The sequence below is a fragment of the Bombina bombina genome, chromosome 10 (assembly GCF_027579735.1).
Source record: "Bombina bombina isolate aBomBom1 chromosome 10, aBomBom1.pri, whole genome shotgun sequence".
Lineage (NCBI taxonomy): Eukaryota > Metazoa > Chordata > Amphibia > Anura > Bombinatoridae > Bombina > Bombina bombina.
The window spans coordinates 204579278-204606855 of record NC_069508.1 but is presented as its reverse complement, the minus strand read 5'-3'; the positions used below and the strand labels follow the sequence as shown (position 1 = coordinate 204606855).

At 40.9% G+C, this 27578-nt stretch overlaps 1 protein-coding gene across 1 annotated transcript in view; it reads right to left on the bottom strand.

Moving 5' to 3' along the window:
* Positions 1-27578, bottom strand: part of PATJ (PATJ crumbs cell polarity complex component) — a gene marked incomplete in the record, with an annotated part of 974742 nt that overhangs the window by 819162 nt on the left and 128002 nt on the right. The window contains 2 exon segments of the mRNA XM_053693647.1: positions 2460-2519; positions 19230-19382. Of these exon segments, the coding sequence (XP_053549622.1) occupies positions 2460-2519; positions 19230-19382 (213 nt within the window).

The following is a 27578-nucleotide window of genomic DNA, read 5'->3' as shown; positions in this document are numbered from 1 at the left end:
TAAGGAGGGGGGGAGAGAGAGCAAAAGAGAGGGGGGAGAGAGAGCAAAAGAGAGGGGGGAGAGAGCAAAAGAGAGGGGGGGGAGAGAGCAAAAGAGAGGGGGAGAGAGAGCAAAAGAGAGGGGGAGAGAGAGCAAAAGAGAGGGGGAGAGAGAGCAAAAGAGAGGGGGGAGAGAGAGAGCAAAAGAGAGGGGGAGAGAGAGAGCAAAAGAGAGGGGGAGCGAGAGAGCGAAAAAAAGAGAGGGGGAGATACAGCAAAAGAGAGGGGGTTGAGATAGCAAAAGAGAGGGGGTTGAGACAGCAAAAGAGAGGGGGAGAGAGAGAGAGAAAAGGAGAGGGGGGAGAGAGAGAGCAAAAGAGAGGGGGGAGAGAGAGAGCAAAAGAGAGGGGGGAGAGAGAGAGCAAAAGAGAGGGGGAGAGAGAGAGCAAAAGAGAGGGGGGAGAGAGAGAGCAAAAGAGAGGGGGAGAGAGGGAGAGAGCAAAAGAGAGGGAGGAGAGAGAGAGAGAGAGAGTAAAATAGAGGGGGGAGAGAGCGCAAAAGAGAGGGGGAAGAGAGAGCAAAAGAGAGGGGGGAGAGAGAGCAAAAGAGAGGGGGGAGAGAGAGCAAAAGAGAGGGGGGGAGAGAGCAAAAGAGAGGGGGGGGAGAGAGCAAAAGAGAGGGGGAGAGAGAGCAAAAGAGAGGGGGAGAGAGAGCAAAGAGAGGGGAGAGAGAGAGCAAAAGAGAGGGGGAGAGAGAGAGCAAAAGAGAGGGGGTTGAGATAGCAAAAGAGAGGGGGTTGAGACAGCAAAAGAGAGGGGGAGAGAGAGAGCAAAAGAGAGGGGGGAGGGAGAGCAAAAGAGAGGGGGGAGGGAGAGCAAAAGAGAGGGGGGGAGGGAGAGAGAGCAAGGGGTGGGACCGATGTACTGCAAAAAATGGCCCGTGTGAACGGGCTTTAGGACTAGTATGTATATATATTGGCATTGGCTAAGCCGACCGGTGTACGTGGTACACGCTATCTACACAGCCTACGGACCGCACGCATGGAGATGTCTGCGGCTACAAACAAACACACAGACTAAGGCTGGAGCCTAAGAGAAAAAGAAGAACGCATACAGTGCATTTGATATTACTGTCCTACGCTGCCAGTGTTTTTGGGAAGCATAAAAGTGTGAATTACTGAAGGCATGTTTTGGAAACATAAGACATTACCATTCTAACGGAGTATTGGGTGTACTTTGACGACTACATCATGTTGAGAAAATAAATATTGCTGCTTGATACTAACATTGACTATGCTTTACAGAGATTCTAACCAACTTCAGTACAATTCTGCTTATTAACATCTTTACTGCTGAAGCTTATATCAGACTGCATTATAAGATATCAGAGCTACTAAAAGCAAAGTATTCTCTGCATGTGTACTAATATCGTCTGAACTGACAACATAATTAAAAGCCTCTTTACTCGCTATAACTTTCCACTGGCTGGCTTTTGAATGTATGGCTGAACAAAACAACGTTATATGACACATACTGTCGAATACAAAATGTTACTTTATTGGGAATATGGATTAAGTCACTAAATAACGTGGTTATGATTATGCATTTATAGAGAGCCATTCCTTTGACCACTTAGATCCCTTACAACAAATTTTAATACTGCCCAGGATGGAATTCTCCTTGCTTGGAGCTCTGTGAGCAGTAGGGTGTAGTGAGTCAAAGTTGAGGCTATCCCTACAATAAGATATATATCGATATGCTTGCAGTGTCTATGACCTTAATATTTGATTGTTTCCTGCTTCTGTCATAAGTGCCTTTTTAGGCCTCTTAGATCCCAATATAATAACCTGCCCAGGCTACACCTCTCTCGAAGGGGTTCTGTGTGCAGCAGGGTGTAGAGGCTTCATACAGGTACTTCCAACAGAACGTTATTGGCAATATTTGTGTAACAAATTTTGGATGTGTACCCCTGACCGGTCAGGTTAATATACTTACTCTAATGGTTTTGTAGGAAGCATATTTTATTACAATCTGCATCTAATGATACATTGCTATTAATACAAGTTATTGTTTTGTGTTTTTTTTCTTTGGTGATGGTGTTCGCTCAGTGGGAGGAGCTCCCTTTCCACTATTAAATAAACCATATTTTTTTAAATGTTGATCGCTTTGAGCTTATTTTACAAAAGAGTGCTGAAATCCCTGTCTTTTTTACTAGGATTATATTCCTGGTCATTCCTTTCTTTTCAACCCATGAAAAATATATATACATAATTTTCAATGTAGCGAAAGACAGCAAAAACACATATTTCATGATGAAAAGTTAAAAACCGGACAAGAAATGCCCATTTGAATTCCTGTTAGGAGAAATGGCCAATTCATGATTTTACTTAGTGAACATCAATACCTGAATGGCTGATAAAATAAAGTTTCAATTGGTAAAACAATAAACTATGCTAATAAGAACATAAGACATTTTTAGTACCTTTCCTTCATATTCATTGCTACTTCTGTGCATTGGCAAAAAGAACCGAGAGTCATCTTCCTGAGAGACATAAAAGAAAATAGAAAATGATTAAAATGCACCATCATTTCCTTTTCTTGGTGGAAATTCTAAATAAGCCCACCAGTTTAGATACTGAAGAAGGTATAATAAAAACAGAATTTATGTTTACCTGATAAATTACTTTCTCCAACGGTGTGTCCGGTCCACGGCGTCATCCTTACTTGTGGGATATTCTCTTCCCCAACAGGAAATGGCAAAGAGCCCAGCAAAGCTGGTCACATGATCCCTCCTAGGCTCCGCCTTCCCCAGTCATTCGACCGACGTAAAGGAGGAATATTTGCATAGGAGAAATCATATGATACCGTGGTGACTGTAGTTAAAGAAAATAAATTATCAGACCTGATTAAAAAACCAGGGCGGGCCGTGGACCGGACACACCGTTGGAGAAAGTAATTTATCAGGTAAACATAAATTCTGTTTTCTCCAACATAGGTGTGTCCGGTCCACGGCGTCATCCTTACTTGTGGGAACCAATACCAAAGCTTTAGGACACGGATGATGGGAGGGAGCAAATCAGGTCACCTAGATGGAAGGCACCACGGCTTGCAAAACCTTTCTCCCAAAAATAGCCTCAGAAGAAGCAAAAGTATCAAATTTGTAAAATTTAGTAAAAGTGTGCAGTGAAGACCAAGTCGCTGCCTTACATATCTGATCAACAGAAGCCTCGTTCTTGAAGGCCCATGTGGAAGCCACGGCCCTAGTGGAATGAGCTGTGATTCTTTCAGGAGGCTGCCGTCCGGCAGTCTCATAAGCCAATCTGATGATGCTTTTAAGCCAAAAAGAGAGAGAGGTAGAAGTTGCTTTTTGACCTCTCCTTTTACCAGAATAAACAACAAACAAGGAAGATTTTTGACTGAAATCCTTTGTAGCATCTAAATAGAATTTTAGAGCACGAACTACATCCAAATTGTGCAACAAACGTTCCTTCTTTGAAACTGGATTCGGACACAAAGAAGGCACGACTATCTCCTGGTTAATGTTTTTGTTAGAAACAACTTTCGGAAGAAAACCAGGTTTAGTACGCAAAACCACCTTATCTGCATGGAACACCAGATAAGGAGGAGAACACTGCAGAGCAGATAACTCTGAAACTCTTCTAGCAGAAGAAATTGCAACCAAAAACAAAACTTTCCAAGATAATAACTTAATATCTACGGAATGTAAGGGTTCAAACGGAACCCCCTGAAGAACTGAAAGAACTAAATGGAGACTCCAAGGAGGAGTCAAAGGTTTGTAAACAGGCTTGATTCTAACCAGAGCCTGAACAAAAGCTTGAACATCTGGCACAGCCGCCAGCTTTTTGTGAAGTAAAACAGATAAAGCAGAAATCTGTCCCTTCAAAGAACTTGCAGATAATCCTTTCTCCAAACCTTCTTGAAGAAAGGATAGAATCTTAGGAATTTTTATCTTGTTCCATGGGAATCCTTTAGATTCACACCAACAGATATATTTTTTCCATATTTTATGGTAGATTTTTCTAGTTACAGGCTTTCTGGCCTGAACAAGAGTATCAATGACAGAATCTGAGAACCCTCGCTTTGATAAAATCAAGCGTTCAATCTCCAAGCAGTCAGTTGGAGTGAGGCCAGATTCGGATGTTCGAACGGACCTTGAACAAGAAGGTCCTGTCTCAAAGGTAGCTTCCATGGTGGAGCCGATGACATATTCACCAGGTCTGCATACCAAGTCCTGCGTGGCCACGCAGGAGCTATCAAGATCACCGATGCCCTCTCCTGATTGATCCTGGCTACCAGCCTGGGGATGAGAGGAAACGGTGGGAATACATAAGCTAGGTTGAAGGTCCAAGGTGCTACTAGTGCATCTACTAGAGTCGCCTTGGGATACCTGGATCTGGACCCGTAGCAAGGAACCTTGAAGTTCTGACGAGAGGCCATCAGATCCATGTCTGGAATGCCCCACAATTGAGTAATTTGGGCAAAGATTTCCGGATGGAGTTCCCACTCCCCCGGATGAAATGTCTGACGACTCAGAAAATCCGCTTCCCAATTTTCCACTCCTGGGATGTGGATTGCAGACAAGTGGCAGGAGTGAGTCTCCGCCCATTGAAGGATTTTGGTCACTTCTTCCATCGCCAGGGAACTCCTTGTTCCCCCCTGATGGTTGATATACGCAACAGTCATGTTGTCTGATTGAAACCGTATGAATTTGGCCTTTGCTAGCTGAGGCCAAGCCTTGAGAGCATTGAATATCGCTCTCAGTTCCAGAATATTTATCGGGAGAAGAGATTCTTCCCAAAACCAAAGACCCTGAGCTTTCAGGAGTTCCCAGACCGCGCCCCAGCCCACCAGACTGGCGTCGGTCGTGACAATGACCCACTCTGGTCTGCGGAAGCTCATCCCCTGTGACAGGTTGTCCAGGGTCAGCCACCAACGGAGTGAATCTCTGGTCCTCTGATCTACTTGTATCGTCGGAGACAAGTCTGTATAGTCCCCATTCCACTGACTGAGCATGCACAGTTGTAATGGTCTCAGATGAATTCGCGCAAAAGGAACTATGTCCATTGCCGCGACCATCAAACCTATTACTTCCATGCACTGCGCTATGGAAGGAAGAGGAACAGAATGAAGTACTTGACAAGAGCTTAGAAGTTTTGATTTTCTGGCCTCTGTCAGAAAAATCCTCATTTCTAAGGAGTCTATTATTGTTCCCAAGAAGGGAACTCTTGTTGACGGAGATAGAGAACTTTTTTCTACGTTCACTTTCCACCCGTGAGATCTGAGAAAGGCCAGGACAATGTCCGTATGAGCCTTTGCTTGTGGTAGGGACGACGCTTGAATCAGTATGTCGTCCAAATAAGGTACTACTGCAATGCCCCTTGGTCGTAGCACCGCTAGAAGGGACCCTAGTACCTTTGTGAAAATTCTTGGAGCAGTGGCTAATCCGAATGGAAGTGCCACAAACTGGTAATGTTTGTCCAGAAAGGCGAACCTTAGGAACCGATGATGTTCCTTGTGGATAGGAATATGTAGATACGCATCCTTTAAATCCACCGTGGTCATGAATTGACCTTCCTGGATGGAAGGAAGAATTGTCCGAATGGTTTCCATTTTGAACGATGGAACCTTGAGAAAATTGTTTAGGATCTTGAGATCTAAGATTGGTCTGAATGTTCCCTCTTTTTTGGGAACTATGAACAGATTGGAGTAGAATCCCATCCCTTGTTCTCCTAATGGAACAGGATGAATCACTCCCATTTTTAACAGGTCTTCCACACAATGTAAGAATGCCTGTCTTTTTATGTGGTCTGAAGACAATTGAGACCTGTGGAACCTCCCCCTTGGGGGAAGCTCCTTGAATTCCAGAAGATAACCTTGGGAGACTATTTCTAGCGCCCAAGGATCCAGAACATCTCTTGCCCAAGCCTGAGCGAAGAGAGAAAGTCTGCCCCCCACCAGATCCGGTCCCGGATCGGGGGCCAACATCTCATGCTGTCTTGGTAGCAGTGGCAGGTTTCTTGGCCTGCTTACCTTTGTTCCAGCCTTGCATTGGCCTCCAGGCTGGCTTGGTTTGAGAAGTATTACCCTCTTGCTTAGAGGATGTAGCACTTGGGGCTGGTCCGTTTCTGCGAAAGGGACGAAAATTTGGTTTATTTTTAGTCTTAAAAGACCTATCCTGAGGAAGGGCGTGGCCCTTACCCCCAGTGATATCAGAAATAATCTCTTTCAAGTCAGGGCCAAACAGCGTTTTCCCCTTGAAAGGTATGTTAAGCAATTTGTTCTTGGAAGACGCATCCGCTGACCAAGATTTTAGCCAAAGCGCTCTGCGCGCCACAATAGCAAACCCTGAATTTTTCGCCGCTAATCTAGCCAATTGCAAAGTGGCGTCTAAAGTAAAAGAGTTAGCCAATTTGAGAGCATGAATTCTGTCCATAATCTCCTCATAAGAAGAATCTTTATTGAGCGACTTTTCTATTTCATCGAACCAGAAACACGCTGCTGTAGTGACAGGAACCATGCATGAAATTGGTTGTAGAAGGTAACCTTGCTGAACAAACATCTTTTTAAGCAAACCCTCTAATTTTTTATCCATAGGATCTTTGAAAGCACAACTATCTTCTATAGGGATAGTAGTGCGTTTGTTTAGAGTAGAAACCGCCCCCTCGACCTTGGGGACTGTCTGCCATAAGTCCTTTCTGGGGTCGACCATAGGAAACAATTTCTTAAATATAGGGGGAGGGACAAAAGGTATGCCGGGCCTTTCCCATTCTTTGTTTACAATGTCCGCCACCCGCTTGGGTATAGGAAAAGCTTCGGGGGGCCCCGGGACCTCTAGGAACTTGTCCATCTTACATAATTTCTCTGGAATGACCAAATTCTCACAATCATCCAGAGTAGATAACACCTCCTTAAGCAGAGCGCGGAGATGCTCCAATTTAAATTTGAATGTAATCACATCAGGTTCAGCTTGTTGAGAAATTTTCCCTGAATCTGAAATTTCTCCCTCAGACAAAACCTCCCTGGCCCCCTCAGACTGGTGTAGGGGCACTTCAGAACCAATATCATCAGCGTCCTCATGCTCTTCAGTATTTTCTAAAACAGAGCAGTCGCGCTTTCGCTGATAAGTGGGCATTTTGGCTAAAATGTTTTTGATAGAATTATCCATTACAGCCGTTAATTGTTGCATAGTAAGGAGTATTGGCGCACTAGATGTACTAGGGGCCTCCTGTGTGGGCAAGACTGGCGTAGACGAAGGAGGGGATGATGCAGTACCATGCTTACTCCCCTCACTTGAGGAATCATCTTGGGCATCATTTTCTCTAAATTTTGTGTCACATAAATCACATCTATTTAAATGAGAAGGAACCTTGGCTTCCCCACATACAGAACATAGTCTATCTGATAGTTCATACATGTTAAACAGGCATAAACTTGATAACAAAGTACAAAAAACGTTTTAAAATAAAACCGTTACTGTCACTTTAAATTTTAAACTGAACACACTTTATTACTGAAAATGTGAAAAAGTATGAAGGAATTGTTCAAAATTCACCAAAATTTCACCACAGTGTCTTAAAGCCTTAAAAGTATTGCACACCAAATTTGAAAGCTTTAACTCTTAAAATAACGGAACCGGAGCCGTTTTTATATTTAACCCCTATACAGTCCCTGGTATCTGCTTTGCTGAGACCCAACCAAGCCCAAAGGGGAATACGATACCAAATGACGCCTTCAGTAAGCTTTTTCTATGTATCTGAGCTCCTCACACATGCATCTGCATGTCTTGCTTCCCAAAAACAACTGCGCAATAGAGGCGCGAAAATGAGGCTCTGCCTATGATTAGAGAAGGCCCCCAGTGAAAAAGGTGTCCAATACAGTGCCTGCCGGTTATTTTACATAATTCCCAAGAATAAAATAACTCCTCAAAACTATGAAGTATTAAAAATGCTTATATATCAATCGTTTTAGCCCAGAAAAATGTCTACCAGTCTTTAAAGCCCTTGTGAAGCCCTTTATTCTTATTTAATAAAAATGGCTTACCGGATCCCATAGGGAAAATGACAGCTTCCAGCATTACCAAGTCTTGTTAGAAATGTGTCATACCTCAAGCAGCAAAAGTCTGCTCACTGTTTCCCCCAACTGAAGTTAATTCCTCTCAACAGTCCTGTGTGGAAACAGCCATCGATTTTAGTAACGGTTGCTAAAATCATTTTCCTCTTACAAACAGAAATCTTCATCACTTTTCTGTTTCAGAGTAAATAGTACATACCAGCACTATTTTAAAATAACAAACTCTTGATTGAATAATAAAAACTACAGTTAAACACCAAAAAACTCTAAGCCATCTCCGTGGAGATGTTGCCTGTACAACGGCAAAGAGAATGACTGGGGAAGGCGGAGCCTAGGAGGGATCATGTGACCAGCTTTGCTGGGCTCTTTGCCATTTCCTGTTGGGGAAGAGAATATCCCACAAGTAAGGATGACGCCGTGCACCGGACACACCTATGTTGGAGAAATAATAACGTAAATGTGTGGTACTAATGTTGCTGAGCTGTGAGTCAGAGAAAAAAAATATTTGTTAAAAGGCATACAAGGCAAACATGTCAAAGGTTTTACACAAAGAGTATTTCCACATATTCAACTAATAATTGCTAGGTTATTTAAACAAAGTGTGGTTATATGACATTACAAACACAGATTAGGTAACAAAATTAGTGCCAATAAATCTCTGTACCTTCAAAATAACCCGGAAGGCCGCTCTTAGGCCCCTTATGACACTATAAACGTAACTAAAGAAAATAACTTCTGAAAAACATAATTTATGTAAGAACTTACCTGATAAATTAATTTCTTTCATATTAGCAAGAGTCCATGAGCTAGTGACGTATGGGATATACATTCCTACCAGGAGGTGCAAAGTTTCCTAAACCTCAAAATGCCTATAAATACACCCCTCACCACACCCACAAATCAGTTTAACGCATAGCCAAGAAGTGGGGTGATAAGAAAAAAGTGCGAAAGCATAAAAAATAAGGAATTGGAATAATTGTGCTTTATACAAAAAAAATCATAACCACCAAAAAAAGGGTGGGCCTCATGGACTCTTGCTAATATGAAATAAATAAATTTATCAGGTAAGTTCTTACATAAATTATGTTTTCTTTCATGTAATTAGCAAGAGTCCATGAGCTAGTGACGTATGGGATAATGACTACCCAAGATGTGGATCTTCCACGCAAGAGTCACTAGAGAGGGAGGAATAAAATAAAGACAGCCAATTCCGCTGAAAATAATCCACACCCAAAATAAAGTTTAAATCTTATAATGAAAAAAACTGAAATTATAAGCAGAAGAATCAAACTGAAACAGCTGCCTGAAGTACTTTTCTACCAAAAACTGCTTCAGAAGAAGAAAACACATAAAAATGGTAGAATTTAGTAAAAGTATGCAAAGAAGACCAAGTTGCTGCTTTGCAAATCTGATCAACCGAAGCTTCATTCCTAAACGCCCAGGAAGTAGAAACTGACCTAGTAGAATGAGCTGTAATCCTTTGAGGCGGAGTTTTACCCGACTCGACATAAGCATGATGAATTAAAGATTTCAACCAAGATGCCAAAGAAATGGCAGAGGCCTTCTGACCTTTCCTAGAACCAGAAAAGATAACAAATAGACTAGAAGTCTTTCGTAAATTCTTAGTAGCTTCAACATAATATTTCAAAGCTCTAACTACATCCAAAGAATGCAATGATCTCTCCTTAGAATTCTTAGGATTAGGACATAATGAAGGAACCACAATTTCTCTACTAATGTTGTTAGAATTCACAACCTTAGGTAAAAATTTTAAAGAAGTTCGCAACACCGCCTTATCCTGATGAAAAATCAGAAAAGGAGACTCACAAGAAAGAGCAGATAATTCAGAAACTCTTCTAGCAGAAGAGATGGCCAAAAGAAACAAAACTTTCCAAGAAAGTCATTTAATGTCCAATGAATGCATAGGTTCAAACGGAGGAGCTTGAAGAGCCCCCAGAACCAAATTCAAACTCCAAGGAGGAGAAATTGACTTAATGACAGGTTTTATACGAACCAAAGCTTGTACAAAACAATGAATATCAGGAAGATTAGCAATCTTTCTGTGAAAAAGAACAGAAAGAGCAGAGATTTGTCCTTTCAAGGAACTTGCAGACAAACCTTTATCCAAACCATCCTGAAGAAACTGTAAAATTCTCGGAATTCTAAAAGAATGCCAGGAAAAATGATGAGAAAGACACCAAGAAATGTAAATCTTCCAGACTCGATAATATATCTCCCTAGATACGGATTTACGAGCCTGTAACATAGTATTAATCACAGAGTCAGAGAAACCTCTTTGACTAAGAATCAAGCGTTCAATCTCCATACCTTTAAATTTAAGGATTTGAGATCCTGATGGAAAAAAGGACCTTGCGACAGAAGGTCTGGTCTTAACGGAAGAGTCCACGGTTGGCAACAAACGAGCATTCCTTCAGAATCTTGGAGATTACTCTTGGAAGAAGAACTAGAGGCGGAAAGATATAGGCAGGATGATACTTCCAAGGAAGTGACAATGCATCCACTGCTTCCGCTTGAGGATCCCTGGATCTGGACAGATACCTGGGAAGTTTCTTGTATAGATGAGAAGCCATCAGATCTATTTCTGGAAGTCCCCACATTTGAACAATCTGAAGAAATACCTCTGGGTGAAGAGACCATTCGCCCGGATGTAACGTTTGGCGACTGAGATAATCCGCTTCCCAATTGTCTATACCTGGGATATGAACCGCAGAAACTAGACAGGAGCTGGATTCCGCCCATACCAGTATTCGAGATACTTCTTTCATAGCCAGAGGACTTTGAGTCCCTCCTTGATGATTGATGTATGCCACAGTTGTGACATTGTCTGTCTGAAAACAAATCAACGATTCTCTCTTTAGAAGAGGCCATGACTGAAGAGCTCTGAAAATTGCACGGAGTTCCAAAATATTGATTGGTAATCTCACCTCCTGAGATTCCCAAACCCCTTTTGCTGTCAGAGACCCCCAAACAGCTCCCCAACCTGTCAGACTTGCATCTGTTGAAATAACAGTCCAGGTCGGAAGAACAAAAGAAGCCCCCTGAACTAAACGATGGTGATCTGTCCACCACGTCAGAGTGTGTTGTACAATCAGTTTTAAAGATATTAATTGAGATATCTTTGTGTAATCCCTGCACCACTGGTTCAGCATACAGAGCTGAAGAGGTCGCATGTGAAAACGAGCAAAGGGGATCATGTCCGATGCAGCAGTCATAAGACCTAGAATTTCCATGCATAAGGCTACCGAAGGGAATGATTGTGATTGAAGGTTTCGACAAGCTGAAATCAATTTTAGACGTCTCTTGTCCGTCAGAGACAGAGTCATGGACGCTGAATCTATCTGGAAACCTAAAAAGGTTACCCTTGTCTGAGGAATCAATGAACTTTTCAGTAAATTGATCCTCCAACCATGATCTTGAAGAAACAACACAAGTCGATTCGTATGAGATTCTGCTAAATGTGAAGACTGAGCAAGTACCAAGATATCATCCAAATAAGGAAATACCACAATACCCTGTTCTCTGATTACAGACAGAAGGGCACCGAGAACCTTTGTAAAAATTCTTGGAGCTGTTGCTAGGCCAAACGGCAGAGCCACAAACTGGTAATGCTTGTCTAGGAAAGAGAATCTCAGAAACTGATAGTGATCTGGATGAATCGGAACATGCAGATATGCATCCTGTAAATCTATTGTGGACATATAATGCCCTTGCTGAACAAAACGCAGGATAGTCCTTATAGTTACCATTTTGAATGTTGGTATCCTTACATAACGATTCAATATTTTTAGATCCAGAACTGGTCTGAAGGAATTCTCCTTCTTTGGTACAATGAAGAGATTTGAATAAAACCCCAGCCCCTGTTCCAGAACTGGAACTGGCATAATTACTCCAGCCAACTCTAGATCTGAAACACATTTCAGAAATGCTTGAGCCTTCGCTGGATTTACTGGGACACGGGAAAGAAAAAAATCTCTTTGCAGGAGGCCTTATCTTGAAGCCAATTCTGTACCCTTCTGAAACAATGTTTTGAATCCAAAGATTGTGAATTGAATTGATCCAAATTTCTTTGAAAAATCGTAATCTGCCCCCTACCAGCTGGGCTGGAATGAGGGCCGCACCTTCATGTGGACTTGGGAGCTGGCTTTGGTTTTCTAAAAGGCTTGGATTTATTCCAGACTGGAGATGGTTTCCAAACTGATACCGCTCCTGTGGGTGAAGGATCAGGCTTTTGTTCCTTATTGTGACGAAAGGAACGAAAACGATTATTAGACCTAAATTTACCTTTAGATTTTTTATCCTGTGGTAAAAAAAGTTCCTTTCCCTCCAGTAACAGTTGAGATAATAGAATCCAACTGAGAACCAAATAATTTATTACCCTGGAAAGAAAGGGAAAGCAAAGTTGACTTAGAAGACATATCAGCATTCCAAGTTTTAAGCCATAAAGCTCTTCTAGCTAAAATACCTAGAGACATATACCTGACATCAACTCTAATGATATCAAAGATGGCATAACAAATAAAGTTATTAGCATGTTGAAGAAGATTAACAATGCTATGAGAATTATGATCTGTTACTTGTTGCGCTAAAGCTTCTAACCAAAAAGTTGAAGCTGCAGCAACATCCGCTAAAGATATAGCAGGTCTAAGAAGATTACCTGAACATAAGTAAGCTTTTCTTAGAACGGATTTTATCTTCCTATCTAAAGGATCCTTAAAGGAAGTACTATCTGCCGTAGGAATAGTAGTACGTTTAGCAAGAGTAGAGACAGCCCCATCAACTTTAGGGATTTTGTCCCAAAATTCTAATCTGTCAGATGGCACAGGATATAATTGCTTAAAACGTTTAGAAGGAGTAAATGAATTACCCAAATTATTCCATTCCCTGGAGATTACTTCAGAAATAGCATCAGGGACAGGAAAAACTTCTGGAATAACTACAGGAGATTTAAAAACCTTATTTAAACGTTTAGATTTAGTATCAAGAGGACCAGAATCCTCTATTTCTAATGCAATTAAGACTTCTTTAAGTAAAGAACGAATAAATTCCATTTTGAATAAATATGAAGATTTATCAGCATCAACCTCTGAGACAGAATCCTCTGAACCAGAGGAACCAATATCAGAATCAGAATGATGATGTTCATTTAAAAATTCATCTGAAAAATGAGAAGTTTTAAAAGACCTTTTACGTTTACTAGAAGGAGAAATAACAGACATAGCCTTCTTAATGGATTTAGAAACAAAATCTCTTATGTTAACAGGAACACTCTGAGTATTAGATGTTGATGGAACAGCAACAGGTAATGTAACATTACTAAAGGAAATATTATCTGCATTAACAAGTTTGTCATGACATTCATTACAAACAACAGCTGGAGGAATAGATACCACAAGTTTACAGCAGATACACTTAACTTTGGTAGATCCAGCACCAGGCAGCATTTTTCCAGAAGGATCTTCTGACTCAGTGTCAATCTGGGACATCTTGCAATATGTAATAGAAAAAACAACTAATAAAGCAAAATTGATCAAATTCCTTAAATGACAGTTTCAGAAATGGGAAAAAATGCCAGTGAACAAGCTTCTAGCAACCAGAAGCAATAAATAATGAGACTTAAATAATATGGAGACAATAGTGACGCCCATATTTTTTAGCGCCAAAAAAGACGCCCACATTATTTGGCGCCTAAATGCTTTTGGTGCCAAAAATGACGCCGTATCCGGAACGCCGACACTTTTGGCGCAAAAAAAACGTAAAAAAAAATGACGCAACTTCCAGCGACACGTATGACGCCGGAAACAGAAAAACATTTTTGCGCCAAAAAAGTTTGCGCCAAGAATGACGCAATAAAATGAAGCATTTTCAGCCCCCGCGAGCCTAACAGCCGACAGGGAAAAAAGTCAAATTTTAAGGTAAGAAAAAAATTGATTTATTCATATGCATTATCCCAAATATGAAACTGACTGTCTGAAATAAGGAACGTTGAACATCCTGAGTCAAGGCAAATAAATGTTTGAATACATATATTTAGAACTTTATATAAAAGTGCCCAACCATAGCTTAGAGTGTCACAGAAAATAAGACTTACTTACCCCAGGACACTCATCTACATGTAGTAGAAAGCCAAACCAGTACTGAAACGAGAATCAGTAGAGGTAATGGTATATATAAGAGTATATCGTCGATCTGAAAAGGGAGGTAAGAGATGAATCTCTACGACCGATAACAGAGTACCTATGAAATAGACCCCGTAGAAGGAGATCATTGAATTCAAATAGGCAATACTCTCCTCACATCCCTCTGACATTCACTGCACGCTGAGAGGAAAACCGGGCTCCAACCTGCTGCGGAGCGCATATCAACGTAGAATCTAGCACAAACTTACTTCACCACCTCCATAGGAGGCAAAGTTTGTAAAACTGATTTGTGGGTGTGGTGAGGGGTGTATTTATAGGCATTTTGAGGTTTGGGAAACTTTGCCCCTCCTGGTAGGAATGTATATCCCATACGTCACTAGCTCATGGACTCTTGCTAATTACATGAAAGAAATATGGAGACCATTTTCTCTATTTTCTGATTTTATAGGGTTTAGATCAATTAGTTAAACAGACTGAAAAACTTCTATAAAACCATTCAATTGAAACATAGGACTAGGAGGGCCACTTTTGGACCCGCCCAAAAATATTATAGAGAATAATCACTAAATAATTATGTCCGGAGGAGAATGAGAAAAAAAAATATTATTGGCGCTTAGGTATAAGGGAAAGAAAAAAGATGTCAACTAGAGAACCATATGGGTAGGAGCTGGGAGCTGAAATCTAATGGAAAGCTTAACGCAAGCCATCTCTAAATATGGCTGTCATTTTTTTACATAAGAATTATGGTTTTATTCCCACTTAGTGGGTAAATCTGGTATATATCGGCAATGTCAAAAAGAAATAAGAAATGAATAGGTAGATAAAAATATACTAGAACTCTGCCATCTTCCTAGGTAAACCTTATTAGGTTTCAAGCTGTACTGAGAGTAAATATACATAAGCACAAAATCATAGGCTTAAAACTCTAATGTACCAGTATATAGGAATCCAATTACAAGCAAGGAAAGTAGACTCCATTAAGCATATAAAAAAGCCAAATGTGTATTCTTGTAAATTAAACAGGTTACTAATTGTTGTTTGCCCAGATTTAAAGGGAATAGTCAGTTCCCGCCTCAATATTAGTATACTAAAAACAAAGATATGGTGATCTATTACGTTTACACATATCACTTTAAGTCTACCCTCACTGTTGCGTTTATATGCATTAGTGGTGTGTCTAGACTTCATCTGAAAATATTACACATTTTATTGTCACAGCAAGACCTTCACTTTTGTCCCACCCGCAGCCCCGGCCGCTAGTCGCGAATGGGACTACCACATTATACTAGCTTAACATGTGGTTGCTAAAACTCCATAGTATTGGTAGTCGTCATTTTATTTTGTTATAGTGAGAAAGTGATTCCCCAGGGGCCCCCCACAAACCCTCATAGGAAACTCTCAAGAAAATTAGAATACTGTAAAAGATGGCGGTATCTATTTCACAGTTGTTATAGTAAAAACAGTGTTGGAGCTTGTAGATCTAAAAATAGGCAAGTAAGGAGTCAAGTCCTGCAATGTGTAAATTAAAGTTATAATACAGTGTCAGGCAAATTAAAGTTATAATACAGTTTAGGGCGAATTTAACCTCCGTTTAGTAGTCTTATCTATATAACACAGAGTATAATGACAAACATAAAACGCATCATTTAGCTACAACAGTATTAAAGTTTTTAGTATAACATGCCTACACATAACATAGTGAAACCCATTATTATAAATCAAATAACTACAAGAACAGTGGTACACCTTGAAAACCAGATGTTTGAACATAACAGTCTTGATAACCTTATTTAGGACGGAGGTATGGTTACTGTGGTAGCATGCCAGTAAATCACTATCCTTCTGATTGAAATCCAGACTGTGTTAATACCGAGCACAGAATCACAGCTTTACCAAGAAAAGTCAGTCTTGACTAGGCGATGGCTATATAGGGGTTAAGTCTTCCTTGTGGAAATATGCATGGAAGATCACATACTCAGCTGAAATAAACCTAAGCGGACTGCTGTCATAATGTTCGGCACATATGATCAAGCGGAGTAAGCGATCCGGTCATTCCCTAAAGACCATAAGTTCCCACTTTAGGTGACCCACAGTGGCAGTTTGGTAATTATTCAGCCGATCCTTCTTTTGCTGTGAGATAGTGTGGGATCACCAGACTTCAGTAACGCAAGGTCGGCTGCTGTAAAACTATGTGGCTCAGGGGTGATATTAACCATTTTTTCCTGGACCGTAATTACCTCTCTAGAAGATAAGAGTTCCAACTCATACAATTACTGAGCTGGATCGCTGCCCAGGTAAGTATAGCCGGTGCAATGTAGTCTTACGCTGAGTGAAAACCGTCCGGTGCTTTGTAAGTGGTTTTGTTGGGACCAGGGTTGAATTCAGTGTGCACGTTTTCCTGTGTGGCCCAGTTCAGCTTGAGATCTCTATCTCCTCTGAAGACAGCTCCCGCTGTCTGCAGCGATATCTCAGTGTAATAGACTCAGGAGTCTCAGGAGTCTCTGCTTCGCTCGCTTGCCTAGGCTTGTTTGATGTCACGAAGGTAACAGTTGGGGTTTGGTTGGAGCTTGGTGCAGGGGAAGCATCAGATATAGCCGTGAAGTCCTTCCCCTGCGATGTGGCGATACCACACCTGCGTTGCTCACCTCACACAGGGCTGGTTTCTTGTGGTTAGCCCACAGCTCTGGTGTTTCAGACAGCAAGATGTCCTCTAGGCCTGTGAAAATGTCTGCCACGCAGGTGTCCCAAAGACCATAGGCCAACGCACAATCAAAACATCCGCACCTAGAATTTATTTACACTTGGCACAGTAGTTATTTCAGTGGTATGAAAAACTATAGGTTTATTGTAAAGAATTTTAATAAAAATCTGTAAATCTCTTGGAGCTTAACTAAGATGCGTCTTGCCACTTTGAGAGTAGGCTTGCCCCCCATATATGACAAATGTATTTATTGAAGCCCAATTTAATGGAACACAAAAGGCACAATGAAACTTTCATGATTCAGATAGAGCAGCCATTTTAAACAACTTTCCAATTTAATTAAATTATCAAATTGTGCACAAACTTTATTTGTATTTTTTTTATATTTTTATATCCACACTTTGAGGCACCAGTTCCTACTGAGCATGTGCAAGAATTTACAGAATATACGTAAATGCATCTTGTGATTGGCTGAAGGCTGTGACATAATGCAGGGGAAAGAAAACTGAACTAACTTTGAAATAGGTCAGAAAAAATAAATCTACAACTCATTTGAAATTCAGACCAAGTGCTATTGCATGGTTTTGTTATCCTGCATTTGTTTATGCAAATCTACAGTGTTTGCTGGTCCTTTAATGGTTTCCTATATAGCTTCTTACACTTTAGTATCTTTTGCCGCATCTTGTTATTTTCTTTCAAACCATTTAAAAATGATCTTTACTCAAAAGAGATTGCTTTGACACAGTCGAATAATAGAGAAAAACAATTACCACAATATTTTATAACGAAATAGCCAAAATACTGCACTATGTAGGTAACCATTGTCTCTGTTTATACTGAAGAACATCCAACTCCATTCATTGGTGAGAATCTATCTTATGATGATGAATAAATCAAGAGTAAATTAATTCAACAAACTTTATTTGTAATTTTTTTATATAAATAGGCCTCCAAAATTACTTTAGAGCATGCGATTTTTGCATTAGTGACTCAAGCATCTTATGTGTTTACCTATCTGTTTAGCTCTTTTGACAGGCACTCCTGATTGGCTGACCAGAGGTTTACAGTTTTAATACCATAGATTCCGTAAGTACAAGTTTAAGCACAAATAATAGACTTACCAAACAATACTTCACTATAAATGCTACTCTGTTTTTGTAGTCTGAATTAATGTTGGTTCACTGGGAATACAGAAGACACTTCAGTGTGGTAGGATCAGTCTGGCACAAAATGATGAAGTACCAATGAGAAGCCACATACAAGGAGAACGCTTTACTCCCAATCAGAAGACGACCATAGGTAACGTGACCGGCCGTAACACCAATCACACAAGCCTGTTTTGCCATCCGGAGGAGCAGGGAGTATACATTAACAGTAAGATTAATGATCTGTGGGGACTTCACTACTATTTCCTTCTTGGGAGTGAAAGACGGAAGGCGAGGTACAGAAGGAAACCTCAGTGAGGTAATGTAAGCGGGTCTCTTCTTTTCTGCAAACACTGGAACGGCTTTGGTTGTTATAAGAGAAACTGAGTTTGAGTGAAAATTGCCAAATCTGATGAAATAGCAGTCTTTAACTTGATGTGTGCTGGGATTAACTATTTAATACAAAGTATCTAAGACATTATATGCCGAATCTGGATATAAGGTGGTTTTAACTTCAGAATTGGATATTTATACAGTACTTCTAATCCTTTTGTCCTAGGAATTTAGGACTGTTTTTACACTTTTATGCTAGCAAATATAGGGAGTCGTCCCTAAATTGTATTTGTTTTTTATTGTGGCATATGTTCTGATTTGCATATACGACTTTATTAAATACCTGATATTACTTATTAATTTATAGTGTGTTAGCTAGATTCTTATCTTTTTTTTATATTATCAATATATTATTTTTGTGTTTGCTGTGTAGCACCCTCTTCATCTTTATTTAAACTGGTAGGATCAGTCTGTCATTCCAGTATAGCTTTTACTCCATAGAGTGATAAACATTGGTTTGAAACTACTATCTAGAATTTTTAATTATTTATTGCAGAAGTCATTTTTGAAGCATTCAGGTCCCAATCCAGACAAGACCCTTGGAGTGGTGAGTTAAATGGATTATACATTACTGGTAAGTTATATGGGACAAATGATTAATTGAATTGAAAGTTTCTAAGTATATATATCAAACTGTACCAACACCTTTTATTTGTGGCTTAATAGCCTATTGCAAGTACCATTCCAGAATTTATTTTCATTTCTTTTTTAAAGAATTCACATAGAAAAAAGGACTAAATAACTATGGTCCGGTGTAGTATTACCTGCTCTTCCTGAATGTTTGGCTCATCAACAAATGTCTCATTTTCATCATCATTTAGGCGGCGACAGCAAACTAGTGAAAATGGAGGCGGAACTTCTTTTAAGAATGAAACTGCCTCACGGCGAGATTTTCCATAGAGCTGTACATGGTTCACCTGTAAAATAAACAACAACAATTCTAAGAAATGTCTCTGTGGGCCATATTACAGCTTATCCATATAGCAAACTTTTTCTTGAATAGCTGGGACAGTTCGTTGACTAAATGTGTTATTTCTAAGAGATACAAATATAAGGTTATATTTACCTGTATACAGGGGACCTCTTTTTTTGCCTCTCACCTCTAGAGTAGATAGAAATGTTACCAGAAGCCTGAGAGTGTGGGAATAACAACACCTAAATATACCTCAATGTCTTTCCTGCTTGCTCAGACACAAACACATTGAGAAGAAAAACAAATGGGGTCTCCGCATAACGTATCACGTGGAACAGTGAACTCCAATACTAAATTGCTCTTTGGATGGGTACTCACGTGTAGGACATCACCAAACAAAGGGTGTCTATGCATATGCTGGATCCTCTCAGTTGCCCAGCTAACTCACTATGGACCCACAACAGACCGATTTCACCAAAATGTGCTTATTTATTTAAAACTGTATATATTGAAAATAAGGATAATACTACAAAACAATAAGATGATATTACACTCGTTTCACAAGGCGTTTCTCATCCCCTGAGTGTGCAGTATCTTTTCTATTGAGTAAGTCTGCTATTATCAGATCAGAATACAAATGAGGTCTCTCTTCATGAGAGGGGGGAAATCGGAGACAAGTCTAGGAAATTGTGGTTCTCCTAGAACAGGAGATTGAAGTACAAGGAATACATATGTGATACATTTCCCTTGCAAAGTGTTTGTCATAAACATTTAGGTTAAAGGGGCATGAAACACAAAAAATTATTTCACGATTTAGGTAGAACATACAATGTTAAACAACTTTCCAGTTTACTTCTATTATCAATTTTTTTTCATTCTCTTGGTATCATTTGTTGAAGGAGCAGCAATGCACTACTGGTTTCTAACTGAACACATGGGTGAGCCAATGACAATCAGTATATATATGTAGCCACCAATCAGCAATTAGAACCTAGGTTCTTTGCTGTTCCTGAGCTTACCTAGATAAACCTTTCAGCAAAGGTTAACAAGAGAAGCAAGTAAATTAAATAATATAAGTAAATTGGAAAGTTGTTTAAAATTGTATGCTCTGTCTAAATCATGAAAGACATTTTTGGGGTTTCATGTCCCTTTAAGCTTGTGCCCATAATAATTACTAAAAACTGAACATGGTTTGATGACACTAGAGAGCTTTGGAAAGATTGATCTTGGATCAGACAAAAATCTAAAACTCTGGAATAAACTTAGGCCACTTGCTGATGTGGCTTCGACAAGGATTAGATCCAGATAAGGAGCCACAGAAATTCCCTGTGTCCTGAACTTTACCATAGGAGTGGCTAGAACCTTGTGAAAGATCCTTGAAACAGTGGCTAACAAAAAGGAAGGGGTCATAAACTAAAAATAAATTGTTTCCATGACAAAGAGGAGAAACCAAAATTGTCTGGATAAATATAAAAACTAAAAAAAAGCCTCCTTCAGATCTCTCAAGGCAAACACATGTCTAGTTAATAAACCTTTACCAAGACTGAAAAGACCAATTATCCTTGTAAAACAATTGGCACAGGGAAGTCTCAAATAACCTCCCTTCACAGGGTCCTGGCAAAGCAGGTTTGATTAAATCTATCTGTATATTAGGAAAAACATTTTTCCCAATAATGATTAGAAAGGAATGTTTCCTAAGAAAAGCCCCAATTCTAAAAGGTAGAACTGGTAGGAAAAGATATAAACAGTTCTCTTTACCGTTGCTGAATGCAGCTTTTATAGAATGGCCTTCCCAAATCCCGCCTTGCCCGTCCAATCAATCATGAAAGCTTCAGCTTCTCACATGCTGTTCCTATCCTCTAGAACTCTCAAACCCACACTATCAGACTGTCTACAACCTTGTATAGTTTCAGGTGCTCTTTGAAAACTCACATATTTAGAGAGGTTGACTATTTCTCCTCTAACGTTCTCATTCTAAATCTTGAACTGCCTTGTCTCGCTGCTGCAACTGCAAACCATGTGGCATCTTACCCTAAACTTGATGTCTCCACAACTTCAACCTGTAGACTGTAAGCTCTCTGGAGCAGAGCCCTCCCCCTTCTGTACTAATATGTTTATTGTCTGTTATTATGTATCTGTATAGTACCACAAATCTTTGTCATTGTATACCCCTACTTTTGTACCCAGTGCTACACAATTTAGAGATGCTATACAAGTAAATGATGATGATGCTGAGGATGATGATGATGATGAGGATGATGGATGATGATTGATGATGATAATTTAAAAAAAAAAAAAAAAGACACACACTGAAACGTGTACTTCCCAACCACAGCATAGGTCATAAAAAAAGGAATGCTGGCACCTAAAAGGAATAAGCTTAGGTGTCCTTGGAAAACAAAGAGCTATTACCATCAGTAAACGACTACCCCAAGGAGCAATAATTTGCAGCCCAGGGATTTAACCTTTAAGACATGAATATGGAAAGTAAATGATATAGCTTTAGTGACAAATATCTACAAATTGAAAAACTGGCAGACAGAATATCAGTGAACATTAGAAAGGTGAGCAGCACAGTTTCAAAAATTGTTAAAAGACTGGCCCAGCCAACCTCGCCTTCCTCAGTCCAGATATAATCTGTAAATTCCATTGTACTGACCAGTGTTGCTTCAGACCTGAGTAAGAGGAAACTCGCAAAAGGTTGGTCTACTTGTAAATGTATTGTTAGTCTCAAGCTTAGTCCACATAACTCCAAATAGGTAGAAACTGAAGTAATTGAAGCAGAAATACCCTCGGGTATGTTTCTACCTACTTGAGAGGTCTAAGGCCACCTGCACACTGTTTGTAAAAGGCCATTATAGAGCACTTCCGAACCAGCAACTCAGCGTGTTCAACCCCTGTAAAGGGGTTAAACTCATAGTTAAAAGTACCCATCAAGAGCACCAGAGAACTGCTGGTCCCAAGTGGAAACAGCTGGTGGCCCAATCAGTAGCTGTAGCCGCACGACCCTGCTGGATGACCATCGCTCACTGGCAGCTCTCAAGTGGTCCTTTTATGTGATTAACCCCTTTGCGGGGATTAAACACATAGAGCTGCAAGGTCACTAGTGTTAAAATGTAGAGCATGTATTATATTTCACTATAACAGCCCCTTGATACGATGTGAGATAAAATCAATCATTTTCTGTGGTAAGGTATTATTATGTACTGTATACTATTAGTTATTTTTGCCAATTTGTTCCAAAACAAGATTAAATTTCTTTCAAAAACAGATCCAAGAGATTCCTGAGGTTATGAAATTATATGTACACAGAATACTGACAAGAAATGTAGCTCTTCAGATCAAGAGTAGAAGTATAAATAAAATTGAGAATTTAGAAAGACCGATACATAATAAAGATAAAGATTTATACATAGACCATAATAGACAGATTGTCATTAATATGCAATAACAGATACAGGATAATGATAGTCGGACCTACAAAACCTCTTTATTATGTCTCTCTTCAGGCAGCTCATCACTATATTTAATCATTTATAATACGGAAAAAAAAGAAAGCAAATATATTTATTTATTTTTTACTTAAAGGGACAGTCAAGTCCAAAAAAAAACCCTTTCATGCTTCAGATAGGGCATGTCATTTTAAACTACTTTCCAATTTACCTTTATCACCAATTTTGCTTTGTTCTCTTGGTATTCTTAGTTGAAAGCTAAACCTAGGAGGTTCATATGCTAATTTCTTAGACATTGAAGGTCGCCTCTCATCTAAATGCATTTTGACAGTTTTTCACCACTAGAGGGCGTTAGTTCATGTGTTTCATATAGATAACATTGAGCTCACGCACGTGAAGATACCTAGAAGTGAGCACTGAAAGGCTAAAATGCAACTTTGTCAAAAGAACTGAAATAAAGGGGCAGTTTGCAGAGGCATAGATACAAGGTAATCACTAATCACAGAGGTAAAAGTGTATTAAATTTTACAGTGTTGGTTATGCAAAACTGGGGAATTGGTAATAAAGGGATTATCTCTCTTTTTTAACAACAAAAAAGGTCTGGTGTTGACTGTCCCTTTGTCTTTTTAAACTTGCAATGAATATTTACCATTGCAGGTAAAGTGCAACCACAACCCTGTACCTTTTATACATAAAATCTGAAAACAAAGAAAATGTTGAGAAGACAAGAGTGAATTGCCACACACACATAGGCTTAGATTTCAAATAGAGAGCAAACATGGTCAGGATATTGCTCGAGTGCAGCGCATATCACTTCCATTTACAAGTTCATAGTAAAATGGTAGCATTCAAGCAAAAGCTTAAGGCGACGAACATCTGGAGGTCAGATAGAGTCGCCATGCTCACATAATAGACTTCTATGAGGTACGCTGTTTTACTGTATATATATATATATATTATAAAAGGCCAAGAGTGTTTGTCTGAAGCCATCATGCGCAGTAGAGACTGCGCGCGGACAAACACACCTGGCCTTCAGCTGCAGAGTAGTGCGCACTGCGGAAGCTGCCTGGTGGGGGCGTGACCGGCGTCGGGCGTGACGAGGGGGCGTAGCCTCGCAGGAGCGCACGGGAGGGGCGTGGCCGGCGGGAGAGAACAAAACAGAGGAAGGAAGGAAAGAAAGAAAGTGAGCAGAGAGAGGGGGGAAGAGCAAAAGAGGGAGAGAGAGCGCAAGAGAGTGGGAGAGAAAGAGGGGGAGAGAGAGGGGGGAGAGAGAGCGCAAAAGAGAGGGGGGGAGAGAGAGCGCAAAAGAGAGGGGGAGAGAGCGCAAGAGAGGGGGAGAGAGCGCAAGAGAGGGGGAGAGAGCCCAAGAGAGCGCAAGAGAGGGGGAGAGAGCGCAAGAGAGGGGGAGAGAGCGCAAGAGAGGGGGAGAGAGCGCAAGAGAGGGGGAGAGAGCGCAAGAGAGGGGGAGAGAGAGCGCACAAAAGAGGGGGAGAGAGAGCGCACAAAAGAGAGGGGGGAGAGAGCTCAAAAGAGAGGGGGGAGAGAGCGCGCAAAAGAGGGGGGAGAGTTTAAAAGAGAGCGCAAAAGAGGGGGGAGAGAGCGCAAAAGAGAAGGGGGAGACAGAGTGCAAAAGAGGGAGAGAGAGAGCAAAAGAGGGAGAGAGAGAGCAAAAGAGGGAGAGAGAGAGCAAAAGAGGGAGAGAGAGAGCAAAAGAGGGAGAGAGAGAGCAAAAGAGGGAGAGAGAGAGAGAGCAAAAGAGAGGGGGAGAGAGCAAAAAAGAGGGGGAGAGAGCAAAAAAGAGGGGGAGAGGGCAAAAAAGAGGGGGAGAGAGCAAAAAAGAGGGGGAGAGAGCAAAAAAGAGGGGGAGAGAGCAAAAAAGAGGGGGAGAGAGCAAAAAAGAGGGGGAGAGAGCAAAAAAGAGGGGGAGAGAGCAAAAAAGAGGGGGAGAGAGCAAAAAAGAGGGGGAGAGAGCGCAAAAAAGAGGGGGAGAGAGCGCAAAAAAGAGGGGGAGAGAGCGCAAGGGGGAGAAAAAACAAAAGAGAGGGGGAGAGAGCGCAAAAGAGAAGGGGAGAGAGAGCGCAAAAGAGTGGGGAGAGAGAGAGAGCTCAAAAGAGAGGGGGGGAGAGAGAGCTCAAAAGAGAGGGGGGAGAGAGAGCTCAAAAGAGAGGGGGGAGAGAGAGCTCAAAAGAGAGGGGGGAGAGAGAGCTCAAAAGAGAGGGGGGAGAGAGAGCTCAAAAGAGAGGGGGGAGAGAGAGCTCAAAAGAGAGGGGGGAGAGAGAGCGCACAAAAGAGAGGGGGGAGAGAGAGCTCAAAAGAGAGGGGGGAGAGAGAGCTCAAAAGAGAGGGGGGAGAGAGAGCTCAAAAGAGAGGGGGGAGAGAGAGTGCACAAAAGAGGGGGAGAGAGAGAGTGCAAAAGAGAGGGGGAGAGCGCAAAAGAGGGGAAGAGAGAGCGCAAAAGAGGGGAAGAGAGAGCGCAAAAGAGGGGAAGAGAGAGTGCAAAAGAGGGGAAGAGAGAGCAAAAAAGAGAGGGGAAGAGAGAGAGCAAAAAAGAGAGGGGAAGAGAGAGCAAAAGAGAGGGGGGAGAGAGAGAGAGAGAGCGCAAAAGAGGGGGGAGAGAGAGCAAAAGAGAGGGGGGGAGAGAGAGAGCGCAAAAGAGGGGGGAGAGAGAGAGCAAAAGAGGGGGAGAGAGCAAAATAGGGGAGAGAGAGAGCAAAAGAGGGCGAGAGAGAGCAAAAGAGGGCGAGAGAGAGCAAAAGAGGGCGAGAGAGAGCAAAAGAGGGCGAGAGAGAGCAAAAGAGGGCGAGAGAGAGCAAAAGAGGGCGAGAGAGAGCAAAAGAGGGCGAGAGAGAGCAAAAGAGGGCGAGAGAGAGCAAAAGAGGGCGAGAGAGAGCAAAAGAGGGCGAGAGAGAGCAAAAGAGGGCGAGAGAGAGCAAGAGGGGGGGGGAAGAGAGAGAGCGAGCAAAAAAGAGGGGAGAGAGAGCAAAAGAGGTGGGAGAGAGAGAGCAAAAGAGGGGGGAGAGAGAGAGCAAAAGAGGGGGGAGAGAGAGAGCAAAAGAGGGGGGAGAGAGAGCACAAGAGGGGGGAGAGAGAGCACAAGAGGGGGGAGAGAGAGCACAAGAGGGGGGAGAGAGAGCACAAGAGGGGGGAGAGAGAGCACAAGAGGGGGGAGAGAGAGCACAAGAGGGGGGAGAGAGAGAGCAAAAAAGGGGAGAGAGAGAGCAAAAAAGGGGAGAGAGAGAGAGCAAAAGAGGGGGGAGAGTGCAAGATAAGGGGGAGAGAGAGAACTCAAAAGAGAGGGGGGAGAGAGAGGGAGCAAGGGTTGGAACCGCGGTACCTAAAAAAATTGGCCCGTGTACACAGGCTTTAGGACTAGTATATATATATAAGAATCAGGCTGTATAATATATGCACTCCCACCAACAAATTCCAAATTGCCAGGGTGCTGTAACAAGGAATGTAGAATTTCAAATAATAAAGCACTCGCTGGACTGTAGACATCAGTGATAAATCCAAACTTTATTGTATATATATATATATGTATATAGTACCGTCCATACCACACAGGTTATACCCTCCAAAGGTCGTCTGCCTGGGTGCTATGATGCCTTAAATATTTCCTGTACAAATGACAGCACTCTCAGGTCTTTTTTCAAAATGAGATCAACAAAATTCTCTTTTTTAATGGAACGTTTTCGAGGAGCTTGCTGATGATGGGGACAAGCTCCTCGAAAACGTTCCATTAAAAAAGAGAATTTTGTTGATCTCATTTTGAAAAAAGACCTGAGAGTGCTGTCATTTGTACAGGAAATATATATATATATATATATTTATATTTTTAATAAAAATGTTTAAACCGGATATATGACAAGGTGTTGGATTGGAAAGGGTTTTATGTGGTGTATGTATGTGTGTGTGTGTATATATATATATATATATATATATATATATATATATATATATATATATATATATATATATATATATATATATATATATATATAATAGCACAACTGGTACTATCCATTGAAAGTATTTTTAAAAAAATGTTGGCCCGCAAACAAACTCAGATGACTATGTGCCATACTTGGCTAAGGGGCGCAATATGGATAGCGTATCACTATTAATAGCGCTGCGCTTGTTAACATAGGTCATATTGTGCAAGAAAGTTAAAGTGAAGGTAAACTTTGGTGAATGAAAGCCCGTTTTTTAAAAAATACTATTAAAAACAGGGGCACTTTCATTCATCAAAGTTTACAAAGCAGCCGTTTTGATTAAAAACTTACCTTTTTTTCTTTTCACAGCCAGAGCAGCTTCCCCCTCCTGGAGATCCTCTCTGCACACGTCAGCAATGACTAATCCGGCTTCCTCCAATCACAGCATGGCCTCAGACAATGACTACCCTGGGGGAAAGCTGTGATTGGAGGAAGCCGGATTAGTCATTGCCGACGTGTGAAGAGAGGATTTCCAGGTGGGGGAAGCTGCTCTGGCTGTAAAAAGAAACCAAGGTAAGTTTTTAATCAAAACGGCTGCTTTGTAAACTTTGATGAATAAAAGTGCCCCTGTTTTTAATAGTATTTTAAAAAACGGGCTTTCATTCACCAAAGTTTACCTTCACTTTAAAGGGCCATTATTACAGCATGTAATTTATACGCTAGTGATGCTGCAATGTCTTTAACCATCGCAAATATTAAACATATACTTAAAGGGATATGAAACCCAAATGTTTTCTATTGTAACTCAGACAGAAC